The sequence below is a fragment of the Rhipicephalus sanguineus genome, chromosome 3 (assembly GCF_013339695.2).
Source record: "Rhipicephalus sanguineus isolate Rsan-2018 chromosome 3, BIME_Rsan_1.4, whole genome shotgun sequence".
Classification (NCBI taxonomy): Eukaryota; Metazoa; Arthropoda; class Arachnida; order Ixodida; family Ixodidae; genus Rhipicephalus; species Rhipicephalus sanguineus.
Genome location: NC_051178.1, coordinates 199,084,476 through 199,100,164, shown reverse-complemented (window position 1 = coordinate 199,100,164; position 15,689 = coordinate 199,084,476). Strand labels below are relative to the sequence as shown.

Genomic DNA, 15,689 nt, shown 5'->3' with positions numbered 1-15,689 from the left:
CCGGCGGAGTTGGTTGTAGCATGACGTCAAGCATCGTAGTGACGTCGCGGCCGTAAACCAGACTAAAAGGAGCAAAGCCGGTGGTTTCCTGAAGCGCAGTGTTGTAGGCAAATGTGACATATGGGAGGATTTCGTCCCAGTTCTTGTGATCCTTGGCGACATACATCGAAAGCATATCTGCAATTGTTTTGTTAAGGCGTTCGGTTAACCCGTTGGTCTGCGGGTGGTACGCGGTTGCTGTTCGGTGTGTCGTACTACTCAGCCGCAGGATATCTCGGAGCAATTGTGCCGTAAATGCCGTACCACGATCTGTGATGATAACAGCGGGGGCACCGTGGCGGAGAACGATGTTTTTGACAAAAAAATTAGCCACATCGGAAGCAGTTGCTCGCTGAACGGCTTGGGTTTCGCAGTATCTAGTCAAGTAGTCGGTGGCGACGACAATCCAGCGGTTATCAGCTGAAGATTTCGGAAACGGGCCGAGTAGATCCATCCCGACCTGTGCAAAAGGTGCGTGAGGGGGTCGTACAGGTTGAAGCAGACCAGCAGAGAGAGTGGTGGTCACTGACGATTCGGAAGGGGCGTCCGTACAGGTATGGCCTGAATTTCGTAATAGCCCATACGACCGCCAGACATTCTTTTTCAGTCGTTGAGTAGTTTTTCTCAGCAGATGACAACGTGCGGCTAGCGTAGGCAATAACGCGTTCCACGCCATCTTGATATTGCACGAGAATGGCTCCGAGACCAAGGTTGCTAGCATCAGTGCGTACTTCTGTGTCTGCTTCGGTGTCAAAGTGACCAAGGATCGGCGGCGTTTGGAGGCGTTGTTGAAGGTCGCGGAAAGCGTCTGATTGTTCGGGACCCCAAACGAACGCGACGTCGTCCTTGACGAGTTGCTGCAGAGGTTCGGCGATTTTCGAAAAATTTGGCACAAAACGGCGGTAATACGCACAAAGACCCAGAAAGCGGCGTACATCATGCTTTGTCTTCGGGGTCGGGAACAAAGCAACTGCTACGGCCTTTTCGGGGTCGGGTCGAACACCGTTACTGCTGACAATGTGGCCAAGGAATTTAAGCTCCTCGTATCCAAAGTGACACTTTTCCGGCTTCAGAGACAGGCCGGCGGTGCGAATGGCCAGGAGAACCGCCTCAAGCCGCTCAATGTGCTGTTCAAACGTCGTGGAAAAAACGACTACGTCGTCTAAATACACTAAACACGAGTGCCACTTGAGGTCACACAAAACTGTGTCCATCATTCGTTGGAATGTGGCTGGAGCGGAGCACAGTCCAAAAGGGAGGACTTTAAATTCGTAGAGACCATCAGGTGTTATAAACGCCGTTTTTTCTCGGTCCCTTTCGTCTACTTGAATCTGCCAATAGCCACTACGAAGATCCATCGACGAGAAGTAACGGGCGTGACGCAGGCGATCCAAGGAGTCATCGATGCGAGGAAGAGGGTATACGTCTTTTTTCGTGATCTTGTTCAGTTTGCGGTAGTCTACACAGAATCGTAGGGAACCATCTTTCTTCTTAACCAACACGACAGGTGACGCCCAAGGACTTGTCGATGGTTGAATTACGTCGTCATCGAGCATTTGTTTGACTTGATGACGAATGGCATCCTGTTCTTTCTGCGACACGCGGTAAGCATGTTGGCGCACAGGTTGGACGTTGGGCTCAGTGATGATTCTGTGCTTCGTTAGAGGTGTCTGCCGGACCTTCGATGTAGTAGCGAAACAGTCACTAAAGGATGACAGTAGACTGAGGAGCCTTGCCCGCTGAGGTTTTTCTAACTGGCGATTGACGTTGAGGTGACTAGTCACGTCGGCATCGCAGCTTTCCTCTGTCGAGATTGTCGTAACCAAAGGCAAGGCGTCCGACTCATCCAGTGCCTCTAAGTAAGCTATGGTGGTGCGCTTCGCAAAGTGTTTGTATTCGCCACTGAAGTTCGTCACTAAAAGCGTAGTCTGGCCATTTCGGAGCCGAACGAGACTTCGAGCGATGGCGACTTCCCGATCAAGCAATAACGTGAGGTTACCTTCGGCGATGCCCGTACCTTCGGTGATGCCCGTATTTGGCTTTTCCTGTGGGCACTCAACAAGGACGAAGATACTACTGCGAGGCGGCAACGTGACGCAGTCATCAACCACGCGTAACGCCACGCCACGATGTTCGTTCTCGACATCCGAATCTGGAGAGACAGAGTTAGCGAAAGTGACGAACAAATCACGCAGATTAATTATCGCTCCGTATTCTTGAAGAAAATCCATGCCCAAAATAACCGGCCGAGAACATTTGGGCAGTACAAGGAATGACGCTACGAAAGCCGACGCACAAATTTCCAGCCTTGCGGTGCACCTTCCTATGGGTGACACGAGGTGTCCTCCAGCGGTGGTCAGTTGTGGGCCGTCCCACGTTGTCAGCACCTTGCGTAGATGGGTAGCCAGCGAAGCACACATGACCGAGTAATCAGCGCCCGTATCGACAAGTGCAGTCACTGGATAACAGTCGACGGAAACGGTAATGGCAGCGGACGCTCTCGTAGCGGTTTCAGAAGAAGGCGTTAGCGGTACGTCGTGAGGGAGTGGCATCGGAGGAGGATATTTGTCGGTTCGCGTGACAGCGGCCTCACCCCCGGAGGTCGCTGCTCTCAGTTTCCCCGGCGTGGACTTGAGCCACTGACACCAGGGGACTCAAAGGATGGTCGGATGCGGTTTGGCGATACTGGCCGACGGGGTGATGGCGACCGTGACTGTCGTCGCTGCGGGGCGGGAGACACATGACTGCTTTCTAAGTATTCCTCAATTTCTTGCGGCCGCTCACCGTAGCGTGGACAACGGGCATCCGGGTGGAATCCGCGTAGGCCGATTCGCCGGTAGTAGCAGTCGCGGTACATGTGTCCTGCTTCGCCACAGTGGTAGCACAAAGGACGATTGTCAGGAGCACGCCAGACGGTGGACTTCCGCGGGCCAGGACGGAAGTCGGCCTGCAAAGCCGGGCGGTGGGTTGGACTTGGAAAACGTCGAGGGGCCCCAGCAGGTGGATGAAAAAAACGCGTCGTCGGCGGCGTAGAGACCCTCAAGGCATCCGCGTAGGAGAGCGTGGGAGGTTCGGGTCGCGATGGTGGTGAAGAAGGAACAAACTGCCTGATTTCGTTCCGAATGATGTCGGTAAGAGCGGTGACACTCGGAGTTGCCGCGGCATGAAACTTCTGGAGTTCTTCGCGGACAACCTGCCGGATGAGTTCTGTAAGGGACTCCCTGCCATCACACCCTGGCACAAGCGAGCACGCTGCGGACATGGCGGTCTGGCGTTCATACTGCGACAACCGCTGCCGAAGCATGCGCTCCATAATTGTTGCCTCACGGATGAACTCCGACACCGTTGTTGGAGGGTTGCGTACGAGGCCCGCGAAAAGCTGTTCCTTTACGCCTCGCATTAACAGGCGTACTTTCTTTTCCTCCGACATGAGGGGGTCAGCCCGTCGAAACAATCGCGACATGTCTTCTACAAACATGGCGACGCTCTCGTTCGGCATTTGAAACCGCGAAGAAAGTGCCTGCTCAGCTCTTTCTTTCCGTTCGGGGTTGCTGAAGGCCTCACGAAGCTGCCGGTGGAACTGCCACGCGCTAGTGGTGGCAGAAGAAGAGAGCGAAGAAGTTGGTGGCTATATAGTGCGTCTAAGCGTTCTGTAGACGGGCTTTTTTTTACGTTCCCACGCGCGGAAGCATGCTGTACACTCATGGTTGATAGAAATGTTATTATGAAGTAAACTAAAGCGCATCTCCAAACGACATCTTGCACCTTCAGCAGTGCAGACACAATGTGCGATCAGCAAAAGATGACCCTTGATAATTGTTTGCATCGCTCATTTTATGGGAGCTTGTACTGCAACGCGCATAACGGCATCCGCAACAACCGCGCGGACGCAGGCTGCTGTTGGAAATGGCTGGCAGATAACTTCCGCAGAGCTGCTGCAGACGCCCAGCTAAAGCTGTATAATTAGTACCTACGAAAGCAGTACACTCACCGTTAACGGGCGCACGTTGTTCGTGTCTGCGGCTCCATGAATATTCCGCCCTCCTAGCGTGACTTCGAGCACGGAGCCTGGCGTCAACGCCACCGAAGATGCGCATTTTTGATCGAACACAAAACTGCACGACAGGCAACTGACGCAACCCGTGCAACCGACGCAACGCACAACGCATTCCAAGAGCCCGAGCAAACTGAGAGAGAAGGCCGAGGCGCGGCGCCAGCCCGGCTGGCTCCGTCGGCGAGGGAGGCGAGCCACCGCGCCAGAACGGCGCCGAACGGCAAACGCGCGATACGTATGGCGCATACGACTGCGCCTTCATCGCGGAAGCCAATCGAAACGCGCTTTAGGAGAGTCCCGTGACTCCAGCCCAAATGCTCTCTTTCTCTCATCTACCTTCCAAAAGGGATCAAATAACACCCGAAGAGAGTCACGCGGCCGTGACCCTCTTTTGACTCTTCTTTTTCTTAGAGTGTACTCAGTTACTCACACTAATAGTACCCTCATGAGTGCTCACTCACGTTCAAACTCACGACTACTCACACTCATGAGCACTCACACACGTTCATACTCACGCCTACTCACCCTCATGAGTGCTCACTGACGTTCACACTCACGTCCACTCGCACTCATGAGCACTCACTCACGTTCATACTCATTCCTATTCACACTCACGTCCACTCACACTCATGAGCACTCACTCACGTTCATACTCATTCCTACTCACACTCATGAGTACTCACTCACGTCCACTCACACTCATGAGCACTCGCTCACGTTCATACTCGCATCTACTCACACTCATGAGTACTCACTCATGTTCACACTCACGTCACTCACACTCACCAACACTCCCTCACGTTCATACTCACATCTACTCACACTCATGAGTACTCACTCACGTTCACACTCACGCCTACTCACCTTCATGAGTGCTCACTCACGTTCACACTCACGTCCACTCACACTCATGAGCCCTCACTCACGTTCATACTCACATCTACTCGCACTTATCAGCACTCACTCACGTTCATACTCACGACTACTCACACTCATGAGTGCTCACTCACGTCCACTCACACTCATGAGCCCTCACTCACGTTCACACTCACGCCTACTCACCCTCATGAGTGCTCACTCACGTTCACACTCACGTCCATTCACACTCATAAGCACTCACTCACGTTCATACGCATGACTACTCACACTCATGAGTGCTCACTCACGTTCACACTCACGACTACTCACACTCATGAGTGCTCACTCACGTTTATACTCACGACTACTCACACTCATGAGTGCTCACTCACGTCCACTCACACTCATGAGTGCTCACTCACGTTCACACTCACATCTACTCACACTCATGAGTACTCACTCACGTTCACACTCACGCGTACTCACCTTCATGAGTGCTCACTCACGTCCACTCACACTCATGAGCCCTCACTCACGTTCATACTCACATCTACTCGCACTCATGAGCACTCACTCACGTTCACACTCACGCCTACTCACCTTCATGAGTGCTCACTCACGTTCACACTCACGTCCACTCACACTCATGAGCCCTCACTCACGTTCATACTCACATCTACTCGCACTCATGAGTACTCACTCACGTTCACACTCACGTTCACACTCACGCCTACTCACCCTCATGAGTGCTCACTCACGTTCACACTCACATCCATTCACACTCATGAGCACTCACTCACGTTCATACTCACGACTACTCACACTCATGAGCACTCACTCACGTTCATACTCACATCTACTCACACTCATGAGTACTCACTCACGTTCACACTCACGTCCACTCACACTCATCAGCACTCCCTCACGTTCATACTCACATCTACTCACACTCATGAGCACTCACTCACGTTCACACTCACGCCTACTCACCTTCATGAGTGCTCACTCACGTTCACACTCACGTCCACTCACACTCATGAGCCCTCACTCACGTTCATACTCACATCTACTCGCACTCATGAGCACTCACTCACGTTCACACTCACGCCTACTCACCTTCATGAGTGCTCACTCATGTTCACACTCGCGTCCACTCACACTCATGAGCCCTCACTCACGTTCATACTCGCATCTACTCGCACTCATGAGTACTCACTCACGTTAACACTCACGCCTACTCACCCTCATGAGTGCTCACTCACGTTCACACTCACGTCCATTCACACTCATGAGCACTCACTCACGTTCATACTCACGTCCACTCACACTCATGAGTGCTCACTCACGTTCACACTCACACTCATGAGTGCTCACTCACGTCCACTCACACTCATGAGTACTCACTCATACTCACAACGTTCAAATGAGTGTGAGTGAGTGCACTCATGAGTGAGTGTGCCGAGCTATGCCACCACTACATCATCATCCAACAGACGCGCGCCGTTACTTTATCTGGTCGAACGTGCTCTGAATGCGAGCCGATCGAGAAGTGTCCCCACCTACTTGCACCGTGGTCCGCACTGGAACGCTACGGTAGCGTTTCTGTGCGGCCGTGGCCCATTCCACTCGCCGACTAGGAAATTCACATTTTCCACGAAGCGCCAATTGCTAAGGGAACTCGTTTTTGTGTTGAAAGTTGCATCATCCCGCCGATAGGCACCCGCTGCTGTCAGCGGACAGACGGGCTTTCGGCTTTGTTGCTTTATCTGGTCGATCGCGTCTCGCGAGTGGCCTCACCTAAAGAGTATATATCTTCCACCATGGCTCAGACTTTCGATGCCTCAGAACACAGTGCATACAATTTGTCTAGCAGGCGCCGTCAAAATCTATGACGTAAGGGCAAGCTGGTGCAGGAACGTGGCATCGCCACCTGCATTACATTTTAGCGAGCTTTCTCGCTTACCAAGAGACTTCTCGTGGTAAGAGTGTTGCTTTCCGTATTGCCAAATTATTGATCTTATTCAAGTGCAAAATGTTACACTTCGTAAAGGTTACAAATACGAGAAAAATCGTTTTTCTCTTTGGTGTCCCTTTAACGTTTGGTTATTTGTTAAGAAGTTGAACTACAAAAGAAATTTTTCAACTCTCGGTGCAACACTGTTTTTTTTCTTTATACACCAGACTGCTTAAAACCATTTCTGCCATTTCACATGCCTGAATAGAGTAGCTAATAGCAGAGGCTACCTACCTTGAGCGCAATCCCAAAAGACATCCACTGATCTCAGGCAAGACCACTTCCTAATTAAAGGCAAAGGCACCGTGGATGGCATATTAGTTTTATTTACAGACTGAACACACCTGCAACCTGACCAAGACTAAACACATTCAGTGGTGTGCACAACAATGGAACTGCATCATAATTTAAAAGTAGCTAGTTTCACACAAGTTACAAGTATTTACAGACAACATAGACTCCTTAACAAGTATGCAGCCCCTTCTCTTTTGGTTTCAAAATAAAACTGGGCTTACAGGAGCAATGCTTTAAAGACTCAATGAAAACACACAGCAGAGTGTTCCTGCATCGCCCACATGGGGACTTGCAAAAGTAGTGTGGAATGTGTTCACACATATCAGTGATCCTTATAACTGATAAAAAAAGAAAACGGGAGACTGTACAGCACACGTAACTCACGTCACACCAGTAGAGACAGCATTAACATAGTAAGTGAGAACAGACTTAAACAAAAGTAGCCAGTGAATTAAATGTGCCCTGCCCATCTACTGAGTACCTACAGTAACAAATAGAGACCACTCATCTATGCATGGGCAAACTTCAACAAAGGTGGTCCCAATCCTACAACTACAGAGCAACAATATTTTTCCACATTTACAGTACGAAAACGTTAAGTGCCACATGCTGTGGTAGGTTTTGAATTTAACTGTTACATACCGCGAAAAGAAGAAAAAATACGCCCGCACGTTGACCACTTTTAAGACTAAAAAAAAGCATGTGTGAAATTCTAGTGTCAAGGGAGTTAGGAAGGAATATCAGGGACTAGAAGCCAGATATACATGCAGGGGCCTTGTGGAGACATGACAGGCACAACTGCAATGTAGCAAGTACAACTTTTGTCACTATTACATAACAAAGCATATGTGCCATCATAACTAACCTCTAAGATTTTTGTTCTTGAGATCACCGCAGATGCCTCCCTAAACATTTACATGCTGAGAAGGACAGCAGAAGCACTACATCCAACAACATCAAATTTCAATGAGGGCAAGCAGCATCCTATCTCCTTATTTAGAGCATAGAGCATGTATACCTAAAACTTTTTTAGTCAACCATGTAGTATCTTATCAATACTATGAGCATTCTTTGCTACCTCTGCAATGGACAGGACGTGCACTTTGCCGGCACTTTCCTTTCAGTGACCTGTATTTCTGATATCAGCTCTTTCACTTGCTACCAGAGTGCATAACCAAAACAACACAGAAGGAAAAGGTTGGTCCCCAAAATCAACTGCATGAAATGAGCCACAATGTTTACAATGTTACAATTAAAGAATTTTCACTGCTTTTATACTTATAAAAGCAAAAAGGAGTACCAAATATGTATGGGGAAGAGAGGTGGGGGGAGGGGGCAAATGAAGACGGAGGAAGATCCGACAGCATGCATACACACACAACCGCACACAGTCCAACACATCTTTCATGCTTCGAGTTGTCTTCAACAGCTGGCCACTGCTACCCCTTGGCTCTCTCTCGTCATTCAAAACTTAAAAGTGCGCAGCACTCCAGCAGGGACCCAACGTCGGTTCCACCAAAAAGGCGCAGCACACAGGGGCAATATGGGTACTGGATATGTCCTTTTCACTTGTGCTTATATCCCAGCGCTTGAACTTGGCCATTGACTGTCTTTTTCGTTAGAACACCATCCTCATGCACAGTGACCGTCTCCACGCCATTCTCCAGGACCCTTTGAATGAAAGAATACCTCAGTACTTTAGAGCAAAGCAAATTTTAGGAGATGGACGAACAAGCGTACATGTACTGTATATGCTACCTTTAGGTAGCAGAGCAAAGGACGGGGAATTTAAGGCCTCGTTTTTCCTTGCTAGACACAACCTTAATGAAAACCAACAGACAATGAAGTCAAGGAAAGGAAGGATAGGGGATGTTATTTGTAATAATTATGATATAAATGAGAAGAAATTGAAGTGGATGAGAAGACAACTTGCTGCTGGCAGGGACCGAACCTGCAACCTTCGGAGAACGTGTCTGATGCTCTACCTGTTGAGCTACAGTGACGGAAGTTCTCCCGTCCACTTTATCGAATATATCTGTGCATTTAAACCTGGGAGTGTACGTCAGCGCCGCTCGCAGCCATGACGGCGAATGTAGAACACTTTTAAAGACGACAGTCTTTCTTGGGATACTTAAACGGAGAAATTTTGGTCTGTCTTTCTGTTTGTCGGCACGTCACTCGATTCAGCCACTCGGCCAAAGTTGAACCACTTGCCCAAGGGCCATCCATCTTGAACGGCTGACTAGGTTCATACTTGTGTACATTGTCGATCAAAAAGCAAACATTACACATATCTGAGGCGCAACATCACTAGGCAAGTATTAGGTGGTGTGTTCCTTTAATAAAAAATGCATACATACGTAATTCTAAAGACCCTAGTTTCTTAAGCTGCGCTGAAAATGCGACTGCGCTGAAACTTGCCTTCCTCCGTGCCCTCTGCACGAGCTCATTGTTGTGTTTCGGTTTCAGTTCTGTATTGCACTGTACGAATGCCATGGGGCGCTGCTCTGGCATTCCTGTTTTACACAGGCGACGTGTAAATAAAAGAGTGTGTAGAGAGTACTCGTTGAGTGTGGACGTTTCTTCTGCTTCAGCGCTTCGCGCCAAACCGCATGTTCGGGCTGGCTGGCGTCCCTGCCGGTCGCGTTGGTCACCGCCGGTCTTCGCCTGCTGCTGTGCCGGGACTACCAGCACTCATGTTTCCCAATGTATTGCCAGATGGCGTCCATATCTCACGCAGCGCCTCTTCTATCGTCTTTAGACGACATTTGCAGCGAAGCACACAGATACGCGGCCAATTTTTTTGCCTGCTGGTGTCACGTAGCTCGTGATCTCTTTTTTATGGGCTGGCAGCTGGCACACTACCTCAAGGCATCAAGTCCTGCTATAAATGAACCTCGCTGTGAATGAACGAAGGAAGGGAATATTTAAGAGGTTGTTTTTCTTTGTTAGGTACCACCATCATGTCTATGAGCGGCACTGAATAACACTCCTTAAATGCACAGTTATACCCGATAAAGTGGGCGGGAGTATGACTGCCACTGTAGCTCAACTGGTAGAGCTAGATGCGTTATCAGAAGGTTGTAGGTTCAGTCCCTGCCGCCGACGTTTTCTTTTCGTTTATAATATAATGACTACAAATAACGTCCCCTATACCTTCCTTGGCTTCACTGTCTGTTTGTTTTCATTCAGGTAGCAGAGTTGTGTGTAGGTCTGGCTAGCAACCACAGCTATACAGCGAAGTTGAACTTCATTTTTGCAGGAGACATGCCTACTGTGTCACCGATCAACATGTTCACCGTGTCAAAAACCGGTGATTAAACTGACTGTCAATCACTAGTGTCAATTCGGTTCGCTGCAGTGGCAACGTCGAGAAATACAACAATTGGCCCGAGCGTCAGCTTCTCCACAACGCATGGTTTCTGGCGGTGTTTGGAAGACAGATGCGCAACTCTGCTACCTCAAGGTAGCATATACAGTAACTCTAAACAAGAGTACAATACAGTGCCATCTATTGATCAAGCAGGACACAGTGTGCAAGAAAACATAGTCATTAAGTGCTCCCTCTTTAATAGCTGACCATAAAGAAATCTGCACCCTTCTTATTGAACTCCGAGAAGAGCAACCAAAGAAGCAACGCACATAATTGCAAATTAGTATGCAATTTTTCTGTGAAACACTGTTTCTTTTCATCAAGCAACAAATACCTTGTGCACCCTATACAAGTTCTGGACACAGCAAAGGTGAAACAGTTAGCAATATAAAAAGTCACAATCTACATCTCTCATTATTATGCAGTTATCAGTTTGCCAACACATGCTCGCAACGAAATAGCAAGTTTGAAAGGTGCTACAAGCAATCATGATCTGCTAATGACATGTCTGCCATAGAATAGTTACCAGGATTCTACCAATTGCAGAAAATGCCAATAAGTGTGATGCAACAACTTACTTTCTAGTCTCTATCTTTTTGCCATTGACGAACCGCGTGGACGTCGTCGTCTTGCGTACACCTGGCCGCATCGCTCCCATGTCTGTGCTGAATGTGGATGTTGTTACTGACGTGAACCTACAAAGCAAATTGAGGAGTTAGAACATGTGGGCCAATGTAAGCTTTACAAGACACAATGCAGTACTAGTACAACAGAACAGTAGAATTCCAGGATGCAATGGTATCTTTCAGTTTTTGTTGGATCTAGAATATCTATTTCGAGGAGCAGTCATAAGCGAAGTTGTCATCATTGTTGCATGCAAACAAAAGCTTTGAGAAAAAAGTATACCATGTCTAATGTATGAGCCTATGGCTCAAGTGCTTGTTTTTTGTTCTACATCTATTGAGCAGGGATGAAGGCCTTGTGGTAGCAGGCAGCTCAATTATAACAGCTGTATGGATCTGTTCAACCTGGCAAGAGAAGCTGCTGATAGATTTAGCAAAGATACTATAACTATGTGCAGACCAATATGTCTTAAAAAAAAAGGAAGCAAACTGCATTTGACCAACCACAATACCGATGCCACAAGAGTACCTTGGATCATGATAATGCCTGATAGGGATCAAATGAACGGCTGCCTTTTGCAAGCTTGTGCAAAGCAGCACACCACAAAAACTACAGCTCGATACTGACCAAATGTAACTGTATGACATCAGTACAGGGGACGAGGATGGATAACACCAAAAATCCTGCATTGTAGCTACGTGGTGCTAATCTTTGGCACCCAATGCGAAGGATAGACATGGATAGGCTCTTGTAGCCAGTTACCTGCCCCATCACATATTTGCAAATGTTCCTCCCTGAAAAGCATCATGTGACCTACAGCTGCAGACCACTATGCGAACAGCATGTAAATGAGCAAAGTACTGGCCACAAGGTATACATGTATACTGTCAAACCTCAATATATTTAATTAAGTCGTAATTGCAGTGAGAAATTCATTACATCATGTATTTTTTAAAATTGAGGTTGGCATTTTCCAACAGTAAATGTAACCCCACAGGCTTCTAGGATAGTCTACATCTTATGAGCAAGCATACCAAAAAGTGCGGCAGCTGAACAATAGAGTAGAACAGTGTGTCTGCTGCCCTACCACGAGCCAACACGAAACACGAAGTGCGAAAAAGTTCCAGCTCTCTCCCACGACTGTGAAGTAGTGTGGCTATACCAAGGGACACTTCAAAACCGTGACGAGGAAGTTGGCGGCAGAGCAGATAACTCATACATTTTCCCTCATGCTTGTGTGCACATTCGTGCAACAATCTATTGAAAGAGAACCAACTCCGCTTCATTGCTACCTGTGCTACATGGCACCAGTCATCCAGAGAGATTTATCTGCATAGCATCACCTACTAAGCTCACACCATGCTGGGCGCTTGCTGTACCAAACGTATCTTCGCCTCTGCAGTGAAAGCATCTGTGCAGTAAGGTTTCCTCATGTGTGGGTGGGGAGCACGTTTTGTTAGGCCAACATGGTGACGGCAATGCTGCTTTAACTTCTGCACGTGACATGCACGTAAGGTTGTCTTGCACAAGATGTTTGTGGTCATCATGTAATTACGTCGTGGAATTACATTGTAGAATCGAGGTATTTAATACACTATTTCTATGGGGGTTTCACCGAAACCAATTCGATTAATCGTAAAATGCAGGTCAACGCATGACGAAGTCAGTCACAGGTCTGCTGGCCTTTGCAGTCACAAGGCAAAGTGTGCAGTCAGTCATACAGCGGCTCGAAGAGCGCAGTTAAGTTTTATTCGAGTAAAAGTGGTAGCACGACGATGCCTTCCATTCCGCTCTCTCAACTGTTTTTGCCGCCATTACCAAGGTGCCTCGCTGAAGAAGCCATAGGTCAAGAGGCCTCTGCAATCGAAAATTCAGAAGAGCTTTTGTGGCAGCCACACCACAAGTCTAGGGGCGCAGCTAGCTTCTGCACAATAAAAAGTGACAAGCATGACTGTGCATTTCATTCCATTCGCTCAATAGTATCTTTTAAAGCCAGCCAGCAACGTTTGCACATATAAGGTTGCCTGCAAAAGATTGATTTTATCTTGAATGATGTTTACCGATCTTTCATTTGCTATAGAGGGACCAAGTGCGCTCATGCAGCGCGTGAGGATATCATTACATCTAACTAAGGCACAAAGTTACTTCATTAATCCGCGAAAAATAATACTATGTGGTTTTCACTAGAGCTAAGATTAGAAAATAAATAGTCTGCTACATCACATTATATAACAAAACATGAAAAAATTTATATCGAGGCTTGTTATATTGAGGTTTGACTATATTCAAAACCAAATATGGCATTCAATGCAACAATTGTGACATTGGCCGCTTCATGGCTGTGCCAACCAAACATCTGTATTTCACACCAACTGTAACGGTTAGGTGCAGTAGCATTGCTTCACCAGTCAAACAGCATAACATAAGGAAAACACAGACCACATACAGTAACCTGTTTTTAGCATTCATGAACTGTGTCAGTCGCACAAAGCCGTGCAGTAACTATATTTATGTGACTTGATGTAATTTCAGAGTATAGGTTAGTTGGTGCTGTTCAGTGCTGTATAGGGTAGTTTGTATTCCTGAAGTCAAGGCCTCCCATCACTGCAACTTTCAGCCTGTGGTCAACAGCATCTTCATGGAGCGAGTGCAGAAACATGTAAATATTTCACCTAACCAAACACGGTGAACAGCGCTTGCGCCATAATAGTACATGCGCTGAACACGCTGTATGTACGTCAGTGCACCCCAGCAAACAGACCTGTAGCAGAGCGTGCATCTACCACAATCTTCTACATGCATTCCACAATCACTGTCACGTCTACCCTTCACAACAGTGGTGGAAGTCCAATGTGAGCACAGGGTAGCCAGTGTTATGCAGAAGGAAATTATTAGGCACATGGCTGAGTTATACAGTGCAGTACAATCTGGCTGGTGAACGAACAGAGCTACTCACCCATCAAATCCACCAAAGATGTCAGGAAAGCCAAGGTTTGGTATGGGGAAACCAGACATGGGGAAGAAGTCTTCTCTCCTGTTAACTGCTGCAGCTGAAATGGCAAATATCAAGAACAGAAAAAAATTGTTGTCACACATTAAATGCCACAAATGGTCACATGCTCTAAAGGAATGTTCACTACTGGCAATAAATGCAGGACTAAAATGGCTGTAATGTACACCACAGAAGTCTAATGTAAATGTGTGAAAGAAGAAAAATACTGGCAATGTTATCAGCAAGAAAAAGAAAGCATTGACAAATGAGAGGGCCCTTTACCAGAAATCAAAGTGGCATTAAAAAGTTCTTACAAAAGAAAGAAAAGACTTCTCACGGTTAGTTTGACTTAACGGAGCAGAACTTTTACTGTCTCAATAATGAGGTGACGCTGCATCTGTTCATGACAATCTGTTCATGACAATCAGTAACAAGAATGTGAACTGCTAGAAAATTAATACAACTGATACAGGGATCAAAGCATAGCTCTGCAAAGAAACTGCGAGTCTAGAGATTGCCATTTCTAAATGACCCACAATAAACAGGTGCTTAAAACAGCCAGGCTGACTTAATGGCACAAATATATCTGTGGGCAAAGCTGTGCCAGTGCTGGTAAATAAAACATGCCAAGAGTATGGGCCTAATGGCAGAAAATGAGTCTGGAAATGTTAGGTAAGCGAATGTTAGTGGCAACGTAGACTGAAGACAGACAGCATAGGAAAGCAAGCCACAACTGAAACACGAGACGCACATTAGCGTGGACAATCACCAAGCAAGCTTGTACCCAGTCGCTATGAATTGAAGAACAAAAGTCCAAGTCTATAGCAAGTAAAATAATGAAGGCACCACTGCCGTAATCTATAGGCACACTGAATGCAACAGCAATCAACAGTTGATGTTGACATTTAAAGGAACATTATTAAAGGTTGTCTAATACTACCTGTAAAGTACACCGAGGTATTAGCAGCACTGCCACAGGCAGAAAGGGAATAAATTCAGCAACAGTAAGGTAATAATGAGCACACCAATTTATTCCTTTCTTAGCAGCAAAGGCCACTCGATGCAAATGTTCAGACTGTAGTAACACATGTAGTTCACTTGAAGCCTCACTTAAAATATGTTACAAAATCTATGCACTCTGAATAAAATTCTATTTCTAGCAATTGGAACCGACCTTATTCAGGCTGCAGTGCAATTCTGCACTTAAGATGTACTTGAATAAAGAAATTATAGGTTGCTCCAAGCTAGCAGCACCCCCCTTATTGTGGTTTCTATATTCAAAATCCGTCCAGCTTTTTGAAGTACACTCAAGATGGATTATACATTCTTTTTTTTATCTAAGACAGATTGTCCACCATGGAAAACCATTTTGACATTTCACCCGACTACATTGAACACTAAACGTTTAGTCCTGCAGACACCAGAACCCAGCTTTCCCAAC

General features: G+C 47.1%; 1 protein-coding gene across 8 annotated transcripts in view; it reads right to left on the bottom strand.

Moving 5' to 3' along the window:
* Window positions 1–7,272: 7,272 nt before the first annotated feature.
* LOC119388046 (dnaJ homolog subfamily B member 6) overlaps window positions 7,273–15,689 on the bottom strand; it is a 351,281-nt gene continuing 342,864 nt past the window's right edge. For 6 of the 8 annotated variants that reach the window (XM_049413809.1, XM_037655657.2, XM_049413808.1 and 3 more), the window contains 3 exons: window positions 14,213–14,306; window positions 11,211–11,327; window positions 7,273–8,930 (listed from right to left, as the gene is read on the bottom strand). In XM_049413809.1, coding sequence (XP_049269766.1) covers window positions 8,825–8,930; window positions 11,211–11,327; window positions 14,213–14,306 — 317 coding nt within the window. In that variant the 3' untranslated portion in view covers window positions 7,273–8,824. Of the gene's footprint in view, window positions 8,931–11,206; window positions 11,328–13,001; window positions 13,114–14,212; window positions 14,307–15,689 lie in introns of those variants that run through there. The other 2 variants (XM_037655660.2, XM_037655661.2) reach the window with 2 other exon arrangements.